General features: G+C 34.7%; 2 protein-coding genes across 3 annotated transcripts; one reads left to right on the forward strand and one right to left on the reverse strand.

The window, feature by feature from the left end:
• The first annotated feature begins 325 nt into the window (after positions 1-325).
• LOC126970014 (39S ribosomal protein L39, mitochondrial) lies at positions 326-15,598 on the forward strand. 2 transcript variants are annotated; one of them, XM_050815695.1, is made up of 8 exons: positions 326-493; positions 586-765; positions 4,163-4,263; positions 10,441-10,582; positions 11,045-11,269; positions 12,145-12,258; positions 13,221-13,336; positions 15,472-15,598. In XM_050815695.1, exons 1-8 carry the CDS (start codon positions 430-432, stop codon positions 15,550-15,552), a joined length of 1,023 nt encoding a protein of 340 aa, XP_050671652.1. In that variant the 5' UTR covers positions 326-429; the 3' UTR covers positions 15,553-15,598. The 2 variants fall into 2 exon arrangements, with proteins under 2 accessions (XP_050671652.1, XP_050671651.1); XM_050815694.1 differs by having other exon boundaries at positions 12,145-12,251; positions 13,214-13,336.
• A 3,824-nt stretch (positions 15,599-19,422) lies between these two features.
• LOC126969980 (gastrulation defective protein 1 homolog) lies at positions 19,423-24,305 on the reverse strand. The gene is made up of 4 exons (XM_050815631.1): positions 23,563-24,305; positions 22,903-23,014; positions 21,300-21,495; positions 19,423-20,563 (listed from the first exon to the last, which is right to left on the reverse strand). Exons 1-4 carry the CDS (start codon positions 24,055-24,057, stop codon positions 19,438-19,440), a joined length of 1,929 nt encoding a protein of 642 aa, XP_050671588.1. The 5' UTR covers positions 24,058-24,305; the 3' UTR covers positions 19,423-19,437.
• Between the last annotated feature and the right edge of the window lie 2,225 nt (positions 24,306-26,530).

Genomic DNA, 26,530 nt, shown 5'->3' on the forward strand with positions numbered 1-26,530 from the left:
GCGAGCTGCCGCTTACTGCAGTTATAGTGCGGTAGGTACCGTCTAGCGACGTGAAGCGACGCGCAGCGCAGCGCCGTTGGCATGCGTTCCGGCCTTTAGTTTGAAATAGTCAAGTCTTTATTATATAATTTTTTTATGCTTTTTATTTCACAGTTCATTAATCACTACACTTCACTTTATTTTATATTCTTAGACTTGTATATATTATCTAAATTGATTTATAACTTTTTTCTGTTGAGACAAGCTCAAACCACACTATTACTCATGTTGATGAATAATAGTGTGGTTTGAGCTTATATCCTCGTTGCCGAAGCTCTATATTATAAATAAGTTATAAAAATAACCTAACATTTTTAAAATGTTTTGATTTAATACATCATAACTAATAAATATAATAAATTATTTGCATTAACTAAATATTTTAACAAAATGAAAAAGCCAGTTATGTATTTATCAAGTTCGTTATTTGGAAAATTATTGCCTAGATCTAAAAGTAAGTTATATTAGCATTACAAAAATCTCATTCTGTTATAAAATTTTAACTTGATATTAGAAATTGTTAATTTATGTCCTTAATTATTCCAGGATATTTAAGTACAAAGGAGGCAATAGAGCGACGAAGTCATCTTTTTAATTTAGAAAAGAAACGACAGTTGGAAAATGTCGGCCGAATTGAGAAAATTGAAGTAAATTACAAAGGTGTCCCTAAAGACTGCACTTTGGTTATGAATAGAAATATATCAACGCCTTATGACTGTGCAAAACGTAAGTAAAGACTGAGAAGAATTAGTTGACAGCAATTTGTAATAGTGGTACAAAAAAAGTATTTTTACTTTACAAAACAAGAATACTTTGTAGTTAAATATTTCATAGTTACGTTATGTTAAATAAGATGATACTCATTGCATCTAACATATAGAAAAACATTTGAACCAATCCTAATCTTAGAAAATACTCTTAAGAACAAGATTAATCATAATTATGAACTTTTGGAAATGACTTTCAAATTAAAGTTTTTTATAAGTACAGTCAAAACAACATTGAACATCAACAAATTGGTTGTAGAAACCACAGACTTAGAATATACTTGCATATAGACAACCTCACAAACTGATAATGTGTGACCAATTTTTTATTTGTGTGTGCTTTAGCTATTTGAGTAATATTCAAAACACTTACGGCCATTCCCAATAAAGTTATCGACAGTAAGTCACCCTATCCATACAGGCTGTCTGTCAATGTGATGACGTATAGCTTACCAGCAATAGAAGTTTGTATGGAAATTTAAATTCACACGTCCCAATATAAGGTGATAAGAATGACTTATCGGGTATATTGGGACAGCTGCATATTATTGACGCCTAATTACTGACAGTAAAATGTACTAATTTATCTCTATCTGTAGATAGTATATTGGGAATAGCGGTAAGAAGCTACTGCCAAGCATGGCTGTCTCTTTGCAATGTTAATAATATTTAGGTGTGTGTGCATTTCGGAGTTAGTAATAAACCATGGACATATTGAATTGTTCTTAATATGACTTGCAATGTCCAGATTAAAAGTATTATGCAAGCTTTATTATATATTAATAATAAATAAATTTTTATTACCAAAATTAAGATTACCTTTAGTTTATTAGTACCTTGTAGGCTATTTGTACTGAGTGGTGGCTCTGCACTAAGCAAGATGCTTGTAACACAGAAGCCGGGAAACACAGTTACTAAAGAAAGAAAGAAAAGAAAGTTACTTCTATTTGACTGACGGAACATAGCATGGAGATGGTAGAAAAATAATAGTAAATTAGTAAAATAAATGAAAATAAAAATAAATACATCTTAACAAACAATAAAGTGTGTGTGTGTGTGTATGTGTCAGTGATTGTGTGTAAAAGTTTCTATCCTTTTTATAAAATTGTCTCAATCATGTTTTCAGTTTCTTCATAATATAGTCTCATTAAGTATATTTCAATTTTTCGTTTTGAATCGCGGGTGGTAATTTTTATCAGGTTTAAAATATGGCAAAGTTTATTGTGTATATGTGTTAGAAGAATAAAACGGTATAACCTGGGGGTAGGGATTTGAAAGACTCGTTTTTTCATTAGATCATTGTATTGCGGAGAATCTGTTGCTGTGAGTTGTAAAAGTTGCTCTTAGAATGAACAGTTGACATACCCGGAGAACATTACTCTATTATATCTTATTATTATAGACAAGTATTGCATGCTGTTGCTAGCAATTCTGCTAGTGTGGCAATAGAGACATTGGCTGGCTCATTTTCATAATTATTATTTTTTTATATAAATTAGGTACGACCAAGCTTAGCTGTGTAAATTGGGCTTCAACTTTGCATTAAATTAAAATAATGAAAGTGTGTGTAATTGAGACCACAGTATTAATTGGAGTCACAAATTAGAATATTATCCCCACCATATGGATGTGTGCTGTTTCTCCCCAGCGCGCTCTCCTCACTCCCCATTTTCAAGGAGCTTACTTAAAAGCTGACAACTCTGTGATCTCCTGTGATCTTTATTTATTTATTTTATTTAGAAATACCAATAATTGATGTGTTATATATTTATAATACAGTCTAAATATAATGTACTTCATTTAATAAACAATTTCAGGTATCTACCACATGCTTCAATAATTTTCACAAAGTAAATATTAGTTTAAGAGGAAAAAAAAATATATGCTAACAAGTAATAATGGTTAAATGATTTGGTTTTAAATTATTATTATTTAAGATCATTATTATAAAACTAAGAAATATAATTATTATGACTGACGTGAAATTAATATTCATGTAATCGCTATATATGTTTACCATCTTGTACAGCCTAGGAATAGGAGAGTTCACTCCAAACATACATCTGCGAACCGGTGGAACTAGCGGAACAATTTGCTTCCGGGGATACCTACTAGGGACACGAAAATTAATTTTATTCAGAAGCTGAGGACAGTCAATCTTGTCATTTAAGAGTTTTAATACAAAGATAACATCTATTAGAGTTCGCCTGTCTTCTAAGGAAGTCATTTTGAAAAATACGAGTCTATTAGCATAGGAAGACAGACCTTTTCTTGAAAGTCCATTCAAATAAACTAAATGCCAAATAAATATTTTTTGAATTCACTCTATTCTTAACATGAGTGTCGCATAGTGAGGTCTCCAAACTACCGATCCATATTCGAAAATGCTCCATACCAATGAGTTGTAAATTAAAAATGGGGAACGAAAGTTAACTTAGCATCAAAAACAATGCCCAGATATTTAACTTATGAATAGAAGTCCCATTAATGCTATAATTGTACTCTATGTTACTGCTTTTTCTGTGAAAAAGTAATAAAGTGGCACTTATCTGAATTTAATACCATACCATTATAATGGCACCATAAAGTAATGCTCTCGAGATCTGATTGAAGTCTGGTACAGTCTTCGAATGAATTAATTTCTTTTAATATTTTTAAGTCATCAGCATAGAGATAAGGTTTTGATGATTTTATGGAAGTGATGATATTGTTAATAAAAAAAATTAAAAGAAGGGGCCCTAGATGAGAGCCCTGCGGTACACCAGATGTAATAATTAATTCATTCCAAAAATCTGATCTTGATTAACAGGTGATCCATATGCTTGTATGATCACATCTTCCATAAAACAAGAACTGAACTTATTTTGAAAGCTTATTCTAACAATGTTGTCTGATGAGTTATGTTTTTCTTATTCTCACTTAAAATTTCCTCATAGCATGCCAGTAACTTTAATATTTCGCATTTTGTAGTAGAAACTCACTTTTATAGGAATCTTTTTCTAAAATTTGAAACCTGTTTTGAATTTTACTGAGGTCTTCATTTATGTTTGAAATCATCATTTAATTTTTCTATTCAACTGGGTATAAAGGATCAGTTTGTTCAATACCTTCAAGCCTGATCAAATGAACCATTGATTCAGGATCTAATGCAAAAACAAACTATGCATTTTCAAATTTGTGTAAGTCGGTATATTACTGTATTGTATTAAATAATTAGGTAGGAAAAAGATTAATTAAAATTATTTAATCTGTTCTTTTTATTTAATTTTCTGTTATTTTTGTTATGTTAGGAAGCCTGCAGAGATCGTATAAAACTGAAATGTTCATTATGCTGATATTTCTTCATTACATTGCAGATCTTACTCAGTGGCACACAGAAAGCAGTGTACTTGCTTTACTTGATGGAACTATACACTGGGACATGCATAGACCACTAACAGAAAACTGCACTCTAGAAGTAAGTCTTTAAATATATGCTCATTTGTTAAAGACCATAACATAAATAAATAACTGAAAAAACCTATGTTACCGACATAGCACAGACGGTCGCAAAACTGAAGTGGCAGTGGGCAGGGCAAATAGCTTGATGGACAGATGACCGTTGGGGCAGCAAAGTCCTCAAATAGCGACCACATACTGAAAGACCTCACAGGAATAGGTTGGATGAAGTCAGCACAGAAGAGATTGCCATGGCAATCTTTCGGACAGGCCTTTCTCGAGCAGTTGACGTCTTCCGGCTCATATGATGATGATAAACTGATCTATCTTCATAATAATTATGATGTTTACATCTGGTATTAATATGGCGCCTTTACCTGCCGCATAGAAATAGTGTGCAAGCATTTTTGTGTTTTGGTAGGGGCACCATTGCTCGTTAAATACAGGGTTAAATAACACATTTCAAAATGACGAGCAGTAGAGACCCAAAACAAATAGACTACCAATATTTTTGACCAAATTACTAAGAGGCTTTGTATATATAATATGTTAACTCAAACTAATAACATTAAAACTTTCATTCAAATTAATACATTACTTCGTGGCAGTAATGTGCAAAGTCTTTTGTATAAGCTCAGTAGACATAGTAACCTACGTCACACGCGAGACGGATGCGAACACGAGGCAAGAACATTTTATATTAGTAATTAAATTGTGATTATTTAACAAAATGATTATAAAAGTTAGTTACACCATTTTGTTAATTTGAAAGGGCACTTACCTGAAATACGACACTCCATTCTTTTTAAGGATATACTGTTATTTGGACAGTTTTTCACCGAATAATTGTTATTGCGTGGCGTTGTATTCAAAGCGCGGATGAAACACAGGTGAAAGAAAGCATATTTTCACCAGATAACACAGCAACTGTCAAAAAATCAAAACGTTTATTGAACTCATAACATTGATTTACAATGGCTTAACTTCACTCAGCTATCATTTTAAATTATGCTGTTAAGTTCTATTAAGATGTTCTATAAGACGCTTTCTGACTTTGAGTCCGACTTAGACATCAAAATATCAAAAATAGGAGAAAATACTGAAAATATCCGGCTGGAATTGGACGCATTGTCTGCATCAATGAATGAGTTTAAGAAAGAGCTGTGTTCTTTACGTAATGACCAAAAGACGACCAGTGAGCAGGTTTTGCAGTTAGGTGAGAAACAAGAGGCTTTGTGTAAAGAAATGGGGGATGTTCAAATCTCTATAGATTTTACTAACAAAATTAATGAAGATGTTAAGCTACGTGTTTTAAAACTTGAGAAAGATGTTAAAAACTCGGATAACTCTTTATCTAAAATACTGTCACTTGAATCCAAAATCGAAATCCTGGAGGAGCAAGCTAGGAGCTGCAATATAGATATAAGTGGTATACCCGAAAAAAGGAGTTAAAACCATATTGAATTATATATTATGGAGACTATATGCAGAACTATATGCTTCCCTATTGATCGGAAGGATATTATTGTTATACATCGAGTACCACAAGCTCTACTACAAGTAAACCGGCCTAAAAACATTGTTGTGAAGGTATCTTCTAGGATTCTAAGAGACAACATATTAAGTGCATTCCGAGAAAGAAAAGACATTACATCGGATCAAATAGGCATATATGGAACGCCTAAACCAATTTATATGAACGAGCATTTGACGTTAGAAAAGAAAAAGTTGTTTCGTATCTGTCGGGAAACTGGAAAGAAAGAAAAATATCAATATGTCTGGATCAAACACGCAACAATACTTGTGCGGGAATCTAACAATCATGCGGCTTTTGCGATACGATCACAGAGTGATATATCTAAGATTAAAGCTGGTGGTAGCAGGATACTTAATGTCAACAAATAATTTATGTTACTTTGTTTTATCAATTTGCTATATTGTGCTATTTAAGTATTTTCACTGTTCATGTTTCCTTTTATGGTGTTTAGTTAAATATTTTTATACGAAAATAATCTATTGTGTTGTATGTCCGTACATGACGAATGGCGCTTGGATTGTAGGGAGTATAATTCAAACTCGGATCTCATTTATTCTACGTTTTATTATCTACGTTTATATAACTGAAATCGCAAAAATTGCTTTGGTAACGTACAATGGGCTTTATAATAATAAAGATGGCTAGCATTACGTGCTACTATCAAAATTGTAGGGACATTCGCACTAAATTACATACGTTGTACATGAATATTCTTTCTCACGAATATGACTTAATTATATTAATAGAAACGTGGTTGATACCTGAAATTGACAATAGTGAGTTCATAGACCAGCGCTACAATGTTTACCGTTGTGATCGCAACCGAAGTGCTACGAATAAAAAGGATGGGGGAGGCGTGTTAATAGCTGTCTTAAAGGGTCTACGACCAATGCCTACAGATTTAATTTATCATAGTAGTTCTTTACAAGGAATGGAACATGTAACTATTGCTCTTCCCAAGTCAAACGGTTCAAACCGACATATTATCACCGCAGTCTACATACCACCGAAAACGTCAATAGAGTCGTATATTGCGTACTTCGATTTATTAATAAGTACTCTAGAAGAAACAACTATAGAAAGTTTCTCGCTTTTTGGGGACTACAACATGCCAAATATAGAATGGGTGTCCAAGATCGATGGTCTTAAGGGCTTTTCTTGTAAGGGCAAATCCCCACTAAGTACTCACTTAAGTAACTTTTTGTCATATCTTGGGGCAGTGCAGTATAATTGTATTAGAAACGGAACAGGAAAAATATTAGATTTATTAATATCTAACAAAGAGGTTGATATCACTGTACCTACTATTCCACTTTTACCCATAGATAACCATCACCCCCCATTTGGTGTTTCAATCGCTTTTAAGGTTGTTTCTTATCATATGCCGCGGTGTCCACTATTAAAGTATAATTTTTATAAAGCCAATTTTGACTTTATAAACAAGAACCTGGACAATCTTGACTGTCCTACGATACTCATTACAAGCGATGTAGACGAAGCTGTTGATATTTTTTATAACTCAATTTTTGGTATAATTAAATTATACACTCCTCTGACAAAGCAAAAATCTACTAGATACCCTATTTGGTTTTCATCATCGTTAATTCACATTGCTAAAAACAAGAAAAAAGCTTGGGTTAGTTGGAAGAAGTATAAAAACGCTTCTGATTATGAAAAATTTTCTTTATTCAGATCTAGGTTTAAATTAGAATGTAACAAATGTTTCACAAAATATTTATCCTCAGTTGAAGATAGTATAACAATAAATATTAAACCTTTTTGGTCATTTATATCAAATAAAAAAACAAAATGCAGTATTCCTTCGTATGTGCGTTACAAAAATCTTCAATCGATTGAACCTCACAGAATTTGTAGAATGTTCTCTGATTTTTTCCACTCTGTGTATGAACCTTCCTCTCTTTCACTCAATACATGGTCGCCCCCGCCAGAATCAACGGCGAATGATATAACTTTAGACTATGTACACCTCACCGAAAATAAGGTTCGAGTAGCATTAAAAACCCTGGGTTCATCAAAAGGTACTGGACCTGATGGGCTGCCTGCATTTTTCCTTGTTAGAACGGCTAATGCCATTTGCAAACCTTTACACCTGATTTTTAATCAATGTATTATATATGGTGTTTTCCCTGAAGTATGGAAACGTGCAAACATTGTACCAGTTCATAAGAGCGGCTCTAAACATTTATTGGAAAACTATCGTCCCGTTTCTATTTTATGCGAAGTAGCAAAGGTTTTTGAACGACTTGTTCATAATGAACTTTATCCTGTTGTCCATAGTACAATTTTAGAGGAGCAACATAGTTTTGTTAAAAAGCGATCTACTATTACCAACCTAATTAATTTCACTTCTTTTCTATTTAATAATATGGACAAAAACGTTCAAACAGATGTGATTTATACTGATTTTATGAAGGCATTTGACAAGGTGGACCATGAAATTTTGTTAGGTAAAATTGCTTTTAATGGTATACGTGGTAATTTATTACGCTGGTTTTCTTCTTATATTACAAAAAGAACTCAAAAAGTAGTTATTAATGGATTTAGGTCTGAAAGTATAGATGTCACTTCTGGCGGACCTCAGGGCTCCATACTTGGACCTCTCCTGTTTATTATTTATATTAATGACAAAAAAACAGTGTTTTGATAATTGTAAATTTTTACTATATGCTGATGATCTAAAAATATTCAAGTTAATTACAAACCCCAACGATTGTGAGTTAATCCAACAGGACCTAAATAGATTATCTGATTATTGCAGAAAGAATAAATTAACATTAAGCCTACATAAATGTAATTCTATCAACTTTTCAAAAAAAAAAATGCATTATTAATTATAATTATTCTCTTTGTAATGTTACATTGAGTAAAGTTTTATCTGTTAGGGACCTAGGAGTTATCTTGGATAATAAATTACACTTAAATCTTCATATTGACAAAATTGTTAACACTGCTTTCAAAATGTATGGATTTATCATGAGAACATCCATTGACCTTAAGAAGCCCTATACTTTTTTACATTTATATAAATCCCTTGTACGTTCCCAATTGGAATATGCCGTTCCTATTTGGCACCCTCTTTATAAAAAGTATTACGAAATGATAGAAAATGTCCAACGTAAATTCTTAAGATCCATGAGTTACAGATGCTATGGCAATTACAATATGTCGTACGCAGATTTGATTGATAATAAACTACTATCCCTTCAATCAAGGCGCAAACTTCTTCAATGTATGTTTCTGCACGGCATTATACATAACAAATTTGATTGTACAGAATTGACCAACAAATTAAATTATGTTATTCCTAGAACAGCCCATATCCGAGGACTGTGTAATCGTAAACTTTTTGCAACTGGTAAATTTCGTACTAATGCAGGAATAAGATCACCTCTGCATCAATTAGTTGACAATTACAACAAAGAATTCAATAGTGTTGATATTTTCCATTTATCCGAGAGCCAGTTCAAGTGCCAAATTAAAAAAAAAATACTGGATAATATTTGATTTATTTACATACATTCTTTTAAATACCTACTGAACATCATAAGTACTTTAGGTTAATATCATTGTAAATATAGTCATAATTTAGTGTACATTTGTGTAGATAATTATTTCTTTTGTTTTCCTTTTTGTGTTTATTAATTGTTTGATTTTTATAAATTTAATTTACTCCAACTAGCCCGAATATTAAGAACATTGTTTAGTTCTCTTTAGTTTCAATTAGTATTGTATAAACTTTTTTTTTTGTACCTAACATTGAATACCTCAAAGTTTTTCATAGTAAGATGTGGATAGCGTATCTGACTACAATTTTATAAGCCTTAATTGTTATTTCTTTATGTATCTACTTTGTAAGTTGAAGTTGTTTGCTTTTCCTAATAAAAAAAAAAAAAAAAATTGTACATATAAGTAATTAAATTTGGCTTAGCAGTCATACAGTTATTTTTTACAGAATTTTGTAGTTTCTTGATATTTATTTAATAATATAATAAATCAAGAGTTGGTGAAGTATACTTCTTTAAGCGCGTTATGAAATAATGATGACAGTGAAATTATAAGATGCGCGTGCATCACTGTAACACAAAAGTAACAGTTAACGACATTCGTATTTTTTTTTGTTTCTTCGTCCATTATTAGGATAGGCAAAAGGTTCAAGCTCATACAGCCGTATTCGTTATTTAATAATTAATTGTCAAAGCCATTGTTTTTTTTTTATGGAATAGGAGGACAAACGAGCGTACGGGTCACCTGTTGTTAAGTGATCACCGCCGCCCATACTCTCTTGCAACACCAGAGGAATCACAGGAGCGTTGCCGGCCTTTAAGGAAGGTGTACGCGCTTTTTTGATGGTACCCATGTCGTATCGTCCCGGAAACACCGCACAAGGAAGTTCATTCCACAGCTTTGTAGTACGTGGAAGAAAGCTCCTTTGTTGCAAGATTTTTACAATATTGTTCTTTCTACAAATGTAGAGTAGCACAAGGAATATATAATTTTAAGGATTTTTGCTTTGTTAGGCCAAAGAAGTATAACTTCTTGCGTGCATACATAAGTACACACACACTTTTTTTTTGTAAATACTTTTGATATAGTAAATATAATATGTATTTTAAATAAATATATATTTTTTTATTTCAGTTACAAAACTTCACAGTATCAGATCCCCACCAAGTGAATAAAGCATTCTGGAGATCATGCTCGCTTGTTCTAGGTGCATGTGCTACTGTGGCATTTAAAGATACAGTCGCTGTCAAATTACACAGTTTCCCCGGACCTGACAGTAAGAACCTTAATTATATATCATATTGATTGTTTATCAAAGTTTTGAAAGTTGTACTAGAAGTGATAAGTTGTTATCTTTAAACTCTTCCATAATTGTATAATGATATTTTTAAATATATCAAATAATAAAATTGCATCGGTGCTGATGTGACTATATTTGAATTAGTGTCAGCTTTAGTTAACTATGTCCTAGCTCTGAATATTATTATATTTTTTTGCCAACCCCACATTGCGTTTTGTGACCGAAATATTGCATGTAGCTCAATGTTTAATATTTGTATTTAGAAAAGGCAACGCACATACATGAGACTCTTAAAAACTAACTATAATTGTCTTTACATCATGGTCCCCTCATGAGGAATGTGACTCCTAAAAGTAACTAGAAGAACTAAGACTAAGAAAAATTAAAAAGCTAACAAAAGAAATAACCAAGACTTAAACTGTCTCTACCTGTTTTTAGTACGCAGCGGTTCCTTCATCTATGACATAGACCTGCCCTCATTGCCGGACTGGAAGCCCACACAACAAGAATTGCACACACTTAGTGCTGAGTACGTCATGCTGTCCAGGAAGGCACTCCCAATAGAAAGGCTTGAAGTCTCTGAGGAGCTGGCACTCGAGATGTTTGTGGAGAATGAGCACAAGACTAAACAAATCCCCAGTATTGCGAGATCTAATGCCAATGGTAATAGTGTCCATACTTATATTATAAATGTTAAATAAATACGTGTATATCCGTGTGAGCCAATGACGTCCACTGCTGGACAATGGCCTCCCACAAAGATCACCATGACGATCGGTCCTGTGCTGCCCTCATCCATCCTATTTCGGCGATCTTGACCTGATCATCCGACCGTCTTGTGCGGGGATCTCAAGCACGAGGCCACTCACAGCGAATTTTATTTTGGTCGGTCCATTGCATGGGGACAATCCAGTGCCTTTAACTTACCATGGACGCTTCGATAGCAAATAAACGCTGCTTGATACCTAGCTCCTGGAGTTTCGGGATGTTTATGTGAAATACAGATGGATATAGACCAAACCGGCCATTCTAATTCTGCAGTCTTTTTAGTTAATCCCCAAAAAAAACTACCTCTCTGGACCTAACGTCAATGACGCCACATCGTCTCTTCGTTACGGTGTGCAAAACAAGCATCACTAGGATATTATTATTAAAAAATAAACTACGATTTATTTTTTCTGTATTATTGGTTCATGTAAATGCGGTGTTTTGTGATGCTGCTATTATTATAACAATACAAAGAGTATTTGTTTTTCTGACTGAACTATTATCGCGACACAGAACAATAGTAACTGCAGAACTATTAACAACAAAAGTCAAAACGTAACAATGATAACTTCAATAACATAATATTAGCCGTGATAGCACAAAAATATCATGACATGTACCTAACGGTAATGAAACTGCAAACCGTACTGACGCATCAGGACGAGCGCGAGGGGGCGAAAGGGGAACGGGAGGGGACTTGACGTTCCAGCGAGGTCCAGAGATAATGTGGCAGTACACAGATATTTATTTTACAGCAAATTATGTTTCAGGCAAGGTGACATTGTACAAGGTGGACAAATATGTGGACATATCGAAGGGTCCTATGATCAGCCATACGGCCCAGATTGGGAAAGTTAGCGTCACCTCTGTGCACCAGCTTGTAGGTATGCAAAAAAAATGTTTATCTCTTTCTCATACTTAATGTTTTCAGGTGTCAGGGTTGATTTTATTGAGGTATTATTTAAATACTACCAGAACTTTTCGCGCGACGTTTTATACCCTTTTGCGCATTTGCTATCTCTTTTACGGGGTATTGGGCTTATCCCACGATTAAGCCGGCGTGGCTTCGCGACATTGAATGAACACACGGGTAGAATTAGTTAACCGTAATCATAAAAAAAATCGTAAAAGTTACTGTAAATAATTAGTATTTTCAAACAAATTTTATTATATTTAAAAAAGAAAATTTTTATCACCTTACGTGCTCACCTACGAAACAGGTGTCAGTTCCAACGTTAGCGCGTGGCTATTAGATTATTTACAGGTTGCTCCAAAATGATACGTAAAATTTATTTAATTGAAATAGATTTTAGTGTGTTTATTTTAGGTCGCTTTTGTAAATTCACGCTGTATAATAAAAATTCAATTTTGAATAACATACTTTTTAATAATGAACTTATACGTATATTCGATATAGGCAATAATTCAATTATCTATTCTATTATAAAATAATGTATTATAACCGGAGTATATGTATACAGGAAATATTTGTATAGGAGGGAAAATAAAAGCACTATTTTTTAATACAATCACTTTATGACACTGATTTTACAATTACATCTGTTAACTTTTACAATATCTATTCACAGGTAATTATACAACATAAATAAACTCTGTAGAATAATTTAATTTAATCCCGAGCAAGATTATATACTCTTCGCCACCCCTCTCCTCTCCTCACACTTCACATCGCTACACTAGCGCCACCACTCCGACACTCGCTGCTCACTTCACTTTACTCGTTACAATATATTAAATATTCTATTCTATATCTATTCAAGTCAGTTCTTCAATGACTTTTCGACATCATAATCATAAAACTTTAATATAAGTTATCACCTTGCAGGTACCCCTGAGAGTGATGTGAACCAGTTGTACAGGTTCCAGGGTGTTGCATTGCCTACTGGAGTGGTTCTTAATCATTTTGCATATTCCATACTCATAGAGAGGGCCAAGAAACTGGTATGTATCATAAAATTGTCCATTTATAACTCAGCTTACCAGTGGGAGGCACCTTTGCACAGGATGCCAGCTAGATTATAGGTATTATGCGCCTATTTCTGCCGTGAAGCAGTAATGTGTAAGCATTATTGTGTTCCGGTCTGAATGGCGTCGTAGCTTGTGAAATTACTGTGTGTACGGTTTACGTATAATATTACGGTTAATGGACTGTATTAGGCCGCTACTAGATAGAGAATAACTGTTCTAATTTTAACTTTGTCTTTGTCGCTCGAACACTGGACAAATGAGACTTAACATCTTATGTCTCAAGGTGGCGAGCGCAATTGTAGTGTCTCTCAGAATTTTTGGGTCTTTCAAGAATCCTGAGCGGTACTACATTGTATTGGGCACGGCACCATCTGCTGAATGTCCTTCTCGTCTCGTCTCTTATTGTCATAAAAAAAGCTTGTCTCAGCTCGAAGCAGTTGCAGCACACAGCCACTGCAGTACTCTGTGAAGTGTGAACATTATAACCACTTGAAGTCGAATAGAGACAGCATTGTCTCATTAGTTTAGCTAATGCCAATTTTACAATAAAATACCAGATAGTATGTAAGACCCCACTAATCAAAATATATTAAAGCTTCTTTGACAAGAAGAAGACTTGCATAGTATAGTATAAATAGATATAGGTACATGTTAAAAATTGTATAATATTATATTAAGTAGGCTAAGTTGATATATTATCCTAAGTTGGGCTGGGAGTTACCAGTTCTTCTCTAAATAAATCTATTTTTTTTATATCGTGTTCGTATACAAAGTATTGCATGCCACTATAGTCCGGTCAATTTAGGCATTCGAAGTTACATAAAGTCCCAACGCGTCCGTTCGCGATTTTCAGCAAAACGGTAAGTTTTATCATAAAAGTAACCTCAAACAAAAATTGTAGATCATAAAATTATCTATAAAAAATGTATCTATACTTTTTTTCTTACGAGCTACCGTTTCTGAGATATAACGATTCAAAAAGTTATAAAACGCGCTAAGTACACTACCTCATAGGTGGCGTGGAAACGTGTGCATATTATGACGATAACAACTTTTTGAATCGTTATATCGCAGAAACGGTGGCTTGTAAGAAAAAAAGTATTGATACATTTTTATAGATAATTTTATGATCTACAATTTTTGTCCGAGGTACTTTCATGATAAAACTTACCGTTTTGCTGAAAATCGCGAAATACTAATTTTTTTGACCTTTGACCTTGAATAAAAAAATTTCCATACTCGGGAATGATGGATAATAATAATAAGTTTTAAACATTGTTTATAATAATGTTTTGAACAATTTTACTGATTTTCAGCTTGTTGGGACTTTATGTAACTTCACTCCCATTTTTTGGTCTAAATTGACCGGACTACTATATGTTTTTTGCCATTGTAACACTCGTGCTGACTCAATAGTCATTCTTATTCAGCTATAGCTCAAACTAGCACACTTTTCAGTGGCATATATACTTAACTATGAATTGTTAGTAATTGTATTTTTTAGTCCTCTACTTTTATCTGTCATTTATACAGCCACGATAGTGAATTACATACTTTATTGAGTCTCCGAAAAAGTCTATACCCTATGGCCTAAAAAAGGAGGACACAGACAACATAATTAGGTTAGGTATGGTAGGTTCATAGAAATATTATAAGGTAATACATAGTACATACTATATTGCATTAGTAATATATCCAAGTTTAAATTAGTAGACTAAAAATTAGAAAGTAGAAAAGAAAACCTGTGAATATAATTTGCCAAGATGTTGCTAGGTATTCTGTAAATTTCACATTTCCCGCCTTGGCTGTATGGGTGTCTACCTTTGCCATTCCTTAAAGTAGAAATAAAATCACTCACCAGAGATAAGTCCCTATGTATACTATAAATTTCCCGCCCATTTATGCAACACGAAAACTTGTGGTTTGTTTATTTATAAATTTAATTTTCGAGTCGTAGAAAAATTATTGTATGCGATACGTTGTGTAATGTGGTTGACGCCACGAGAGATTTTTCACGACACTTATACAACTGCTGCATGAAATACTGTTGTTTATTTTAGCTATTTTGTAATCATATAATTATTAACAGAATTGTGTGTTGTGTACAGAACCCCGCGCGATCGCCTATCAACCCGTTTGGTGAGCCCAGCCACACGACTCACAAGGAGAATATAGCAGCCACTGCCTAGAAGTTATACTATGTATTAGATTAGGAATAAATGATTTATCAAACTATTTGTTTACTTTTTTTCTGTATAACATTATATAAGTACCTACATAATACAATATACATAATATATACTAATATTAACAACCCGACAGACGCTGTCCTGTAGGCACGTGTTAAATTTGAAAAATCGGTCCAGACGTTGGGAGGAGATCACTAACATACGTAGGACAACTATATGTCGACTATTATTTTGAGAATCTAACCAATGACCAATGTCAAATTCACTGGAACACTCTAAAAAAATCATCAAAATCGTTCCAGCCATTTAGGAGGTAGTTCAATTGTGAATCTAAACCATCCTCAAATTCACTTGAACACACACAGAAAATTTCATTCAAATCGGTCCGGCGGTTTAGTAGGAGTTCACTGTCAACACACGTATAGAAAAATTACATATCTAAAGATATGGAGAGCCGTTTTTTCTTTAGTTTATAATTAACCTATTGAACCGATCGGAATAATACTTATAAGATGCAGCGTGTTTCGGACATGGTTTTACTATGTATGTTGGTGATTACTTATTCGCAGCTGAATTTTTTGTCTTCGAAGTTTTGAAAATACATTTACAGGGTGTAATCGTTAACTGTGACTAGGTGATTATTCCGTAACTATTACAGATATCAAAAAACTTTAAACTGATATCGAAAGTACGTTACATAATTAGTAAAATGATATCAAAAACTTTATGAAAATCAAACGTGAAGTTTGGAAAATTTTGATATTAAATATTCCCATACATATAGTATGAGATTCTTGCGGTCCCGAGTTCACCCGATAGTAGGTTAGTTGCGTGACGTGCATCAGAGAGTGATGGAGTCTTTCACCTCAGAGGATGACGGATCAACCTGACCGGATACCTACGAAAAAGTGTATGCGGTGCATCTTTATTGCCGAAATATTTTTAATTTTCAGAATTTGTGTACTATCATTTGGAATTTATCATACTCAGCAGGGGGGTCTTAGTTTTTGTGACGAAATATTTCTAGGGGGGTCACAGAAAGTGTGACACAGCGTGACAATAGGGGGGGAGGGGGTAAAAAAAAAGCTGATTTTAGCGTGACCTTGAGATGGGTATTCTAGATGGCTACGAACGTAAGCACAGTATAATATTTTCATCAATTTAATTGACGTTAGTTGAGAACACATCCTTATGATAAACCCTAATATCTTATTAGCCTTAATAATTATATTGTTTATGTGTATAAAAGGCATAAAAGGCATTTATTTTCTCAAAAATTGATTCCTTTAGAATTCTTTTTGATGTCATTTCTAATAACTACTAGATACTACTACCGCTTCGGAAACAAATGGCGCTCTGAGAGAGAAGAAGGGGCGCATCTTGCGCTCTTTTCAATAAAAATATACAATATTGTACAGTCATTTATATCGCTATAAAATCATCACAATCTAGTCCCAGGCTGTCCGATCATTTAGATATTCAGCAGTGGAGAAATAGGATTTAGGACAGAGCCATATTTTTATAAAACATTTAAATTTATTTATAGATAATGCCTAAACAGTGGCTGGGACTTTATTTTAGAAGTGTATACATTTAACCTTAAAGCTATTATGTATCTTATGAAGCCTACTAGAATTAGTCACAAGCAATCCCTTATTTCTAGTGTTATAATAATGCAAATCACTATTAAGAGCAAAAAGGTGACAATTTTTGTGTTGATCTTGAAATTTTTTAAAGTGGCAGGTTTATGGCAGGCAGGCAGTCTTATGGCAGGGTAATCCAATTCGTAACGTAACGCGTTACGGCGTCAGTCTGTTTAGCATCCCTTTCTCTCATGCATACGGCAGCGGTACGTAGGCTCCTCTTCTCTCACTCTGGCGAATTGTTACTAATATACCATACATAAAATTTACCTAATAACCTAAGCTTTTTACAAGTTCGTACAATTACAATATTAAATGGTTAAACTTAGATTAGTTTTAAATTATCACTTTTGTCAGGTGCCCCGAGACGCACACTTTTTTTAATGCATGAAGATCACTTTGCAAGGACTTTTACTCTGATATTTTGGAGGTTCATCGTTTTGGAGATCGGATTAAGGAAAATATGTTCTGCCTCGAGGATATTTTAGTATCGAAAGCGTAGTTTGACACACAACTGGCTTTGTCTACGTGTAACAAAGATAAACGAAAACTAGGTAAAGACCTGCCTTCTTTAGTAGGTAATTAGTATAATTAAAGCGACTTATCGGGCGTTAAGATAGAAACCAGGTGCATTATCAATTTGCGGGGTTTGCAGTAGCTACATAATATATCGTGAAGATGAACAAACCCTATATAATTTATACGCCTAGATTAGAGATCAGAGGCAACGCATAACAATAGACGAGGTTTATTACTTTAGTGTACATGACAGCTAAATCATACACGCGCGTCGTGTTGCTGAAAAAATAGGCTTTTTTTACAGTTCGCCGCTATTTTTTTTGACATGTTCACAGCTTTTCTTTTTGAGCCTATCTATACGTATAAATTATCTAAAGAAGAAACGCCGCCAATCGAAAAAACTTAACAACTGCACTGTGGGTGAACTTCATATAAAGACCTCCTGTTTCCTGAAATACGCTCAATTGTAAGTAGTGTACTGAGGGACTAATTATAACCGCAGTCCAAAACAACATTACTCTTTGAGCTCTTTCCCAACTGAAATGGCCTAGAACTTTTTGATTAAAAATGATAACATCTTGGATTGTGACGAACGTGGAAAAGTTACCTCCCAATGATAAAAACCACACATAGAATCATCGGTATCGTGTTAAGGCGAAGAGTAAGCAGAAAACACGCAAACATGGTGTTTTTAGACAAGTTTTGTGGTGAAAGTATAGCATTTCGAGTTATGAACACTACTTAATCCTGTTACACATATCCTTAAGTCTTATTTGTTGGTTGCTTATGCTTGCTGTTGGTTATAGTTAACACTGCCGAGACTTTATGAACTACCACTTTTCTTTGAAGTTAAACAAGTTTTTTGACCTGGCGTGATGCATTTGGTACTTCTCTCATAAAAGTTATTCTTATAGGTTGTACTTTTTTGTGTAGGTTCATTTATTCAGATTAGTAGTGAATAACGAGGACTGTAAGCATATAAACTGTTTTCCACGCAATAATTTTGAAAATATTGGCTTTGTTACATAGATGGCGGGCCGGCAGCGGTGAACTCAAATCGCTCAAGGTCGCTGGCATTTAGTGTCGCCTTAAGTTGTATTGTTGACTTTTGTCACAAAACACCCATTTTGCTCCAACCACGTACCAGTGTTTTCGGTCTATATCATCTATATCAATTATATCGATATCTCAGTTCCAACTATTCAGAAAAGGGTTCCAAAATCTCAACCTTTCTGAATTTGACACTTTGGAACTGATGTGAGTTTATTTGACGCTTTCTAAAGTCGGCAACGCTCTTGCGATTCCTCTGGTATTACAAGAGAGAATGAGCTGCGGTGATCAAGTACCATCAGGTAACCCGCATGCTCGTTTGTCCACCTCTTCCATAAAAATAACTAATACATGCTTATTTATTTTATATGTGATATATTAGTTTACCGTGTGGTGCGATGGGGGTATCCGGATGCAGCTATCAGTTCAAACATATTTTCAGAATAGTCCTCGCAAGTAATAAATAATATGGAAGATACACTGAAGCGACGTTTCTTCCCAACGCCAAGCGATCGAGTCACTTACTGTGTACTGGCTCGCATACAATATGAACAGCTAACTAGTTTATTCGTTTATACAAAATAAATAGTTATCATCCCACTTCTGACTGATCCCAGACTGCTTTGGCGGTTACCGCAATTAAAACAATTTTCAGTACTACTTTAAATAAAATTTATTTTTCTGTCTTAGGTTTCTTAGCATCAGACGCCCCATCTTCATCATTAGTAAATATCGGCATCGGCTGTGTCTTCTTATATGCCGGAGCCACCCAGAACGGATTCTCCTCTGCCTCTTTAGCATACTTCAGTATAGCTTCTCTTGGATCCTGGTCATCATCTACACGTTTGCTCAAACCCAGATTCCTGATAACAAAAGAACTTAACGTACTTCCCGAAGCAGCTACCCTACCACCCTGACCCGAGGTTATAGGAAGGTCCGGTCTTTGAGACTTCACAGGATCTAGCCTATCTTTTTCCATTTTCTTCTTACTAGTCCGAAGTTTCTCTTGTTTGAATAAGGGTAATGCATGTGGTGTTATTATTTGTTGCGAGCTTACAATCTCTACGGACTGTTTTTTTCTATGAGTTTTGACTATACAGAGCTTAGCCCCACGCAAACTACGTTTATTGTCATAATAACACTTCACAACTCCATTACCACAACCCACAAATATCTGATTCAACTTGGCATGCCACACAGCTTTTATCACGTGAGACTTTGTCACATCCATTTGCGTTACTTTCTCAAATGTTTTAACATTGTAAAATAACAGTCTTCCTGTATCTTGATTTCGTTGCAATGACTCCCCAGTGAATATCATCGCATCATCAGGACTGAAGCCACAATCTGTTTGCTCGTATCTGGAAAAGAGGCCTCCGAAAACATGCAGAGGTTTCTTGAAAGCCCTTAAGTCCCACAATTTTAGTGTGTCATCATTTCCTCGACTTGAGAGGTGATTGCCCAAGTAAGAGAATGAGATGCTGGTTATTTCGGATTGCTTTTGATGTGCATCTCTTAATAAGGTAGATGTGTTGACGAAGTTCTTTCTATGGTCCCACATTTGTATCGAGCCGTCGTAGCATCCGCATGCTACGACGTTTCCGTCTCGAGAGAAAATGCAAGAAGTCGGGTTAGTTTTCAAACCTCCTTGCTGCCGAGGTTTGATTACAGATTTGTGCTGTTTAGGGTTATCTGTGAGCCATAACCTGAGTGTTCCATCTTGGGAGCACGTCATGAACTCTTCTCTGATTTGGGGGTGCCAGCAGCCGCTATTGAGGGCAGCCGTGTGACCTTTTGTTCTAGGGAAGAAAAAATAAAGGTAAATAAAATTTTATAAAGAATCATTAAGAGAAAAACTTAAAAAAATAAACATTTTAACTGTTGCATCTCAATATATTCGTGATAATGTTCCGTATGTCCATATGCACATTAAGGAATTTAAAAACTGCGACAATCATAATGTTAACATTAGGAACAAACATAAACTTGTTATGCCTACTACTCGGCTAAGTTGATTTAGTAAGTCTTTTATTGGGCGATGTATATGCTTTTACAACATGATCGCAAAAAATGAACAAAACAATGTGTTACGAAATTTAAAAGAATTGTTAAAAACATTTGTGTGGTAAAGTTTATAATAACATAAATGATTTTCTTAATGATACCACAGACTGGAAATGGAGCGAACACCCAGAGGCTATTTAATTTATATTGTATGAAATACTTTGTAATTCAAATAAAAAAAACCGACGAGATTCTTGCGCGCGTTATTCTCAGGTTGAGGCACACGATTTCGAATGGGTGGGGTAGTTTTTGACGTTCAATAAGTAATCTTAAATACTATTTTGAAAAAAAATTAAAAAGATGAAACTATTTCATCATGAACATAGGTATTTATTCCATCCCACACATCACTCCTGCAACTCGACATGTTTTCCCAAAATAACTTGTAAAGTGTGATGACTTACCCCCAAGTGACTTAATCTTTCTTTCCATTTTTAAAATATGCTACATGTCAATATGAATGAACCTTACTTTGCCATATCGTTGATGTACTGATCACCCTTGACACATTCCAGAACTTCAAACCCATCTCTATCCAGCACTTTCGCTTGAGCTGATCCACTAACTACCAGTATGGAGTCCCCAGTCGCCGAGTACTGTAGGGCTCTTATGGGATAGTTCTCACAGGGCTGCAGTGTGCGAAAAGACCGCATTGATGAATCCATGCCTATAAATCAACTTTATATTATATCCGGCTCGAAGGACCAATTTTATGCATGTTATGTACTTAACATCTATTGTCACAGAGAGAATGGACTGTCTTAATTAAAATGCACTGGTATTTCATAATTTCCTACCCTAGGGTGGGTTCGTCCATAAATATCCACACTAAGGTAATATTTGAATATATTATATGCAATACAAATATGAATATATTCCCTGAAGTGGCAATCACATAAAAATACAAATCATTTCATCATTAAATCATAAATTCTGTTACAAATGAAAATGTATTAATTTTTCTTTGACATAAGATAATCTTCATATTTATTTATTGAACTCTCAGCATTAAGTAAAGGAATATATATTCAAAATGACCTTTGATTTTAATGCTAACCTGTAGTAATATCTAATAATCCTAATAATCTTTAAACTGCTTGACCACAAATCTACGAATTTATGGACTGTTTCCATGGGGAAATTAGTTACTGCTTGTTCTAAAGATTTTTTTAAGCGACTTTATGTCGCCGTGTCGCTTAGAGCAGGCCATGTACCTTGGATTTGGACCATTGTATGCACCAGAGTACCATTACTTATATGCAGTGATAGTAGGGACGCCTAGTTGAAGAGCAGCTTGTGACAACGCCCATAACTTGCGTGTTCCAGTCAGGTACTTTGAAAGCCGATCTCTGATTTTGACAACTTGAATCTTAGAGGATGGTTGTATCACATCGGCCACTGCAACTGCGCCGGCACTATCATCAGATAGGAAACAAACCTTGTCCTAAGGGTAGGATGCAAAAAAGGAATGAACACTATTCCAATCCACTGATTGTAAGTGCCAAACGCGGCGAGTCGATGGTGTGCTGAGACCCGGCCGTTGGATAGGCACTACACTCCTGATCATGCCATGGTTCTAAGAGGGGTGTCCATTAAGACCTGGCAAACCTCAAGCTCAACCATTGGGACAGACTATAATCCAATGCAAAATTATGTCCAAATCTATGCAGGGGCATAGTCTGTAGTGTGTGACCCAAGCTCTTTGGCTATATGCCTATTGAAGCCACTGACTACTACAATTTCAGTAGAGCCGATCTGATCAATCACATCATCATGCCTATTTGAATGCAGCCCATGAGAAAATCCTTTCCTGCATAACCACTATGGGACCTGTAGACACACATCATGTAGATATAGGTTTAAAAGAGAGATATGGTCTTCAAAATCTACATTCAGCCAGAGAGTTGACAGGACCCTGCCCTCGAAATTGCAGAGACGGCAACAGAGGAAGCTTGGAAGTACATCTTACAATCAATAAGTAATACTTAATTTGCCAATATATGTGATTCCACCATATTTTTAGCTTAAATCCTTGACATAATAATTTACAAATTATAATAAAAAATAATGATACCAGCAAAATCCCAGAATGAGACATCATAATCAATAGATCCTGTTGCCAACCGTGCACCTGAGGGGTCCACTGCTAGAGCCACAACTGCTTTGCAGCCATGTAGCATTTCAACCTAAAGCAAATGTAGATTCAATCAATAAATATAAATAAAAAACATTCTTAAAAACAGGATCACTAACCTCAGGGTTATATGAGCCATCAATATTAATAAAACTGTGTGTTTTTAAAAGTATATATATATTTTAAAAATAGCAAGTGATACCCAAAATCACATATTTTACCCCCTAACCAGACCCAAGACATTTCCCACTGCTCAATTTTTTAGCAAATCACTGAGCTTCAAGCAAAAGCAGGACATTGCTTAACTTTTCTAATATAATAAACATAGAATTATAAAACAGAACAAGATTAATTCAATTTGGTCTTAGTAAGCCAACCACTAGCATGAAATGGTTTTGAAGCACAATAAAATGAAAACATTAAAAAATGCTTATTAATGTATATTTATTTTCAATGATAATAGTTAAAAATAATATTAGATAAAGATATCATATAAAACATGTAATATTTAACTTTCTGATTAATTTAAAAAATGTGCACATATATTTAAGGATATCTAAAGTGAAAATGAAGATTGTGATAGTATTTTAATAACCTTACCTCATGTGTATAAGGGATTTGTTTATCCAATGGCAAATCTTCATCATCTGATCCACTAAGCTCACCATAGCTATCATCACCAGATTTTTTGTCCTCACTTGTTTTTTTACTAGTAAGACTGGTAGGTATAGGTGGACCTATCAGTTCATCATCACTCTCACTGTGAGTTGACTCTTTTGGTACGGGCCTAATTACACTCACTGCGTTTATATCATCAGGAGGTGCTGGCTTCTGCAATGCATTTTCTTGGGCTGTCTTCCTAGCACGTTCCACCATCTCTTCAACATCAAACTGTTTAGCCTTCTTTCCGAAGTTTTTAATACCCATTACTTTGTGTACATGCTGATTCTCTAAGTCCTCGGCAATTGTTTCAATTTCTTTCTGTTCTTGAATTGGGGTGCGTCCGAATGTACCAAACCCAGATATAGAAGGATCATCTTTCGTTTCTTTTTGAAAATTAAGTGTAATTTTACCGAAAGAAATTTTTTTACTCATGATTCTTCATAAATGTAATAGGTATTAAGTACTTAAATGTTAAATTCAATTTGCCCGCTCTAATTGGAGGTTGAAATAAATATTTTATGGAGACAATGAATAATAATCTACCTATATTATATTGATTACTTATTTAGAAAGATATCAATCAAAGTTATAAAGTATGTAAAGCACTATGTATTATTTATTTATTATTTTCATACATTTTATACAGCTCACAGCCACAGAACACTGCTCACAGCTCAATATTTGATAACTGCTAACCAAAGAGGATGTAAATACTAAACCACGGAGTACCTTTGTTTATTAGTAGTATTACACATAACTAAATTTTGTCGTTACTGACTTTAGACAAATATAATCGAATTCAACCACGCATCAACCAGCAACCTAGCATCCTACATTCAGAAGCAAGGATGGTTTCTGACTGACTGAATCGTTTAGAAGCCTAATTAGAAACGCATTTAGGAAAGTGTAATCGCGTTTAAATACTGATATCATCATTTCATGATTTCATTCACACAAGCACACAGCCAGTCCGAGGTTCGAGTCTCCTTAGGAGACGCCCCGCGACTGTTGTTGCGTAGTTTTTGAGGCCTCCACGGCCCATGTCCTATGTCGCTGTAAAAGCGATCAGGGCCAATAGCATAGAGGAGGTTTTAGTCGGTATGGGGGTCCGCTTACGCGGGCACTTGAGGTCGACGTATATACGGCGTAACTGGAAATACAGTTATCCTCTAAAAAAAAAATTTCATGATTTCAGTCGCTCGTGACTCTTCGTGCGTGGAGGACGTATCTAAGTTTTATGTTTCCGAATAATAGTAGTAACCCCAACAAGTTTTAGAGATATTTTCTGTCAGCAGGGATTGGAATATTAAAGAAATGAAATTGTTGATATGAATTTCCTGTTGCAAGAAGTCTTAGTGTTACGACCAATTTTTCTTATGCATTAATATTGCAGTAATAAAAATACCATTTTAATAATCATTGTGTATTAATTAACTTCGGTAGTTTGTAAATTGTACTCTCATTGATCGCGCCCTCTAAGTCGACTTCAGACTACTCCATCGAGCGTTACTATAGCCTATATATACTTCTATGGGGCTGCTGGATAATGAGATAAATTCGAACATAGATTTCCTATCGGTAGTAGGTAAATTTGCCATTTTGTTCGATTAGCTTTTACTGTAACGACATGGCCCAGTTGCTGTACATAGAGTATATATAGCGTCAGCTAGTGGTCAAAATACGTAAGTTGCTAATCAAAGAGAATTTAAAGTTAAACACTACGTTCACTGCTAATGCCGACTGTGGCTGACTGCGACTTGTCAATCAAAATTGGTTACAGTAGGTAAAAATAGATTCGCCTTACTTTTTCTGTATATTACGCTATTAGATATGTTCTTCTCGCTCGCACGCTTTGTTTGCCTATACGCAAGTGTATTGTTAGTTAAAATTTATAATTTTTGTTAAGATGATAAAGATATTGTGTGTGGTAGTTATAGAGTTAGTTACCAATCATGATAAAAGACCTGAATTGCAGCCGCTTTCTCTGAACTTGTACTACTCATAAGTTGAGTTTAAACTTAGTATCCCTTAGCACGAATTATGAGGTAAAAAAGATTGTAGTATATAGAGCTTTAGTCTACGATTATAATGCTACCATTCTATTTATAAGGTAATGCACCGTTCCAGAGAAAAAGCATTATAACCTAACTTCAAATTATGACATTTTTATGGAGAGCAAAGGAAGGGAAACGCCTAGAATTCGTTTCTGGCACTCGTTGGCCACTACCGCGGCCCGCTACGCTCGGCACGTGCGTTGTTTTAACTGTTGTAACATATCCTAACCTAACCAATTTTTATAAATTATAGTTGATAGAGCTTTGGTCCACGATTATATTTACCCGATTTAGGTTACAATTTTTTTCGTTATTTTCTTGAAAACGGTGCATTACCTTGTAATAAAAGTGGTATCATATCATTATAATCGTGGACTAAGGCTCTATCAACTACAATATTTTAACCTCCTAATTCGTGCTAAGGGATACTAAGTCCCAGCCAAACTTACCATTAACACATTATTGCGAGTAAAGGCTGATTTACACAGGGTCAGTAGACAAGTCAGTCGCAGCGCCAATGTCGGCGCCGCGACTGACTTACATGAAGTAAGTAGTAGTGGTGCGTTTCTCATGGTGAGCACACGTGTGTGAAGTCAGTGGGAAAAATGAATTCGCGAAAACAACTGAAACGACGATTTAATTATTTGTTGAAAAATTTATCAATTTTGCTGTTGAATGAGTTAATAAAAATGGTAGAAAATGAGATAACTAAAAATAAACGACAATGGGTAAGAAAATGGATTGACGATAGAAACGAAACTGGTGGCTCTGCTTTGTTGCTGAAGCAATTGCGATTTGAAGATTCTGCGGAGTACAAACTGGCTATGAGGATGTCACCACAGAATTTTGAC

This window comes from Leptidea sinapis, chromosome 19 (assembly GCF_905404315.1).
Source record: "Leptidea sinapis chromosome 19, ilLepSina1.1, whole genome shotgun sequence".
Taxonomy (NCBI): domain Eukaryota; kingdom Metazoa; phylum Arthropoda; class Insecta; order Lepidoptera; family Pieridae; genus Leptidea; species Leptidea sinapis.

Bases quoted from the DNA above. Each gene is read 5' to 3' on its own strand.
- LOC126970014 (XM_050815695.1), top strand. From the start codon at position 430: ATGAAAAAGCCAGTTATGTATTTATCAAGTTCGTTATTTGGAAAATTA. The intron at 494-585 runs GTAAGTTATATT...TAATTATTCCAG, and splicing joins ATTATTGCCTAGATCTAAAA to GATATTTAAGTACAAAGGAG. The intron at 10,583-11,044 runs GTAAGAACCTTA...ACCTGTTTTTAG, and splicing joins CAGTTTCCCCGGACCTGACA to TACGCAGCGGTTCCTTCATC.
- LOC126969980 (XM_050815631.1), bottom strand. From the start codon at position 24,057: ATGAGTAAAAAAATTTCTTTCGGTAAAATTACACTTAATTTTCAAAAA. The intron at 21,496-22,902 runs GTATCATTATTT...GTTGATTTATAG, and splicing joins CTCATTCTGGGATTTTGCTG to GCATGGATTCATCAATGCGG. The intron at 20,564-21,299 runs GTAAGGTTCATT...TTTCTTCCCTAG, and splicing joins TACATCAACGATATGGCAAA to AACAAAAGGTCACACGGCTG.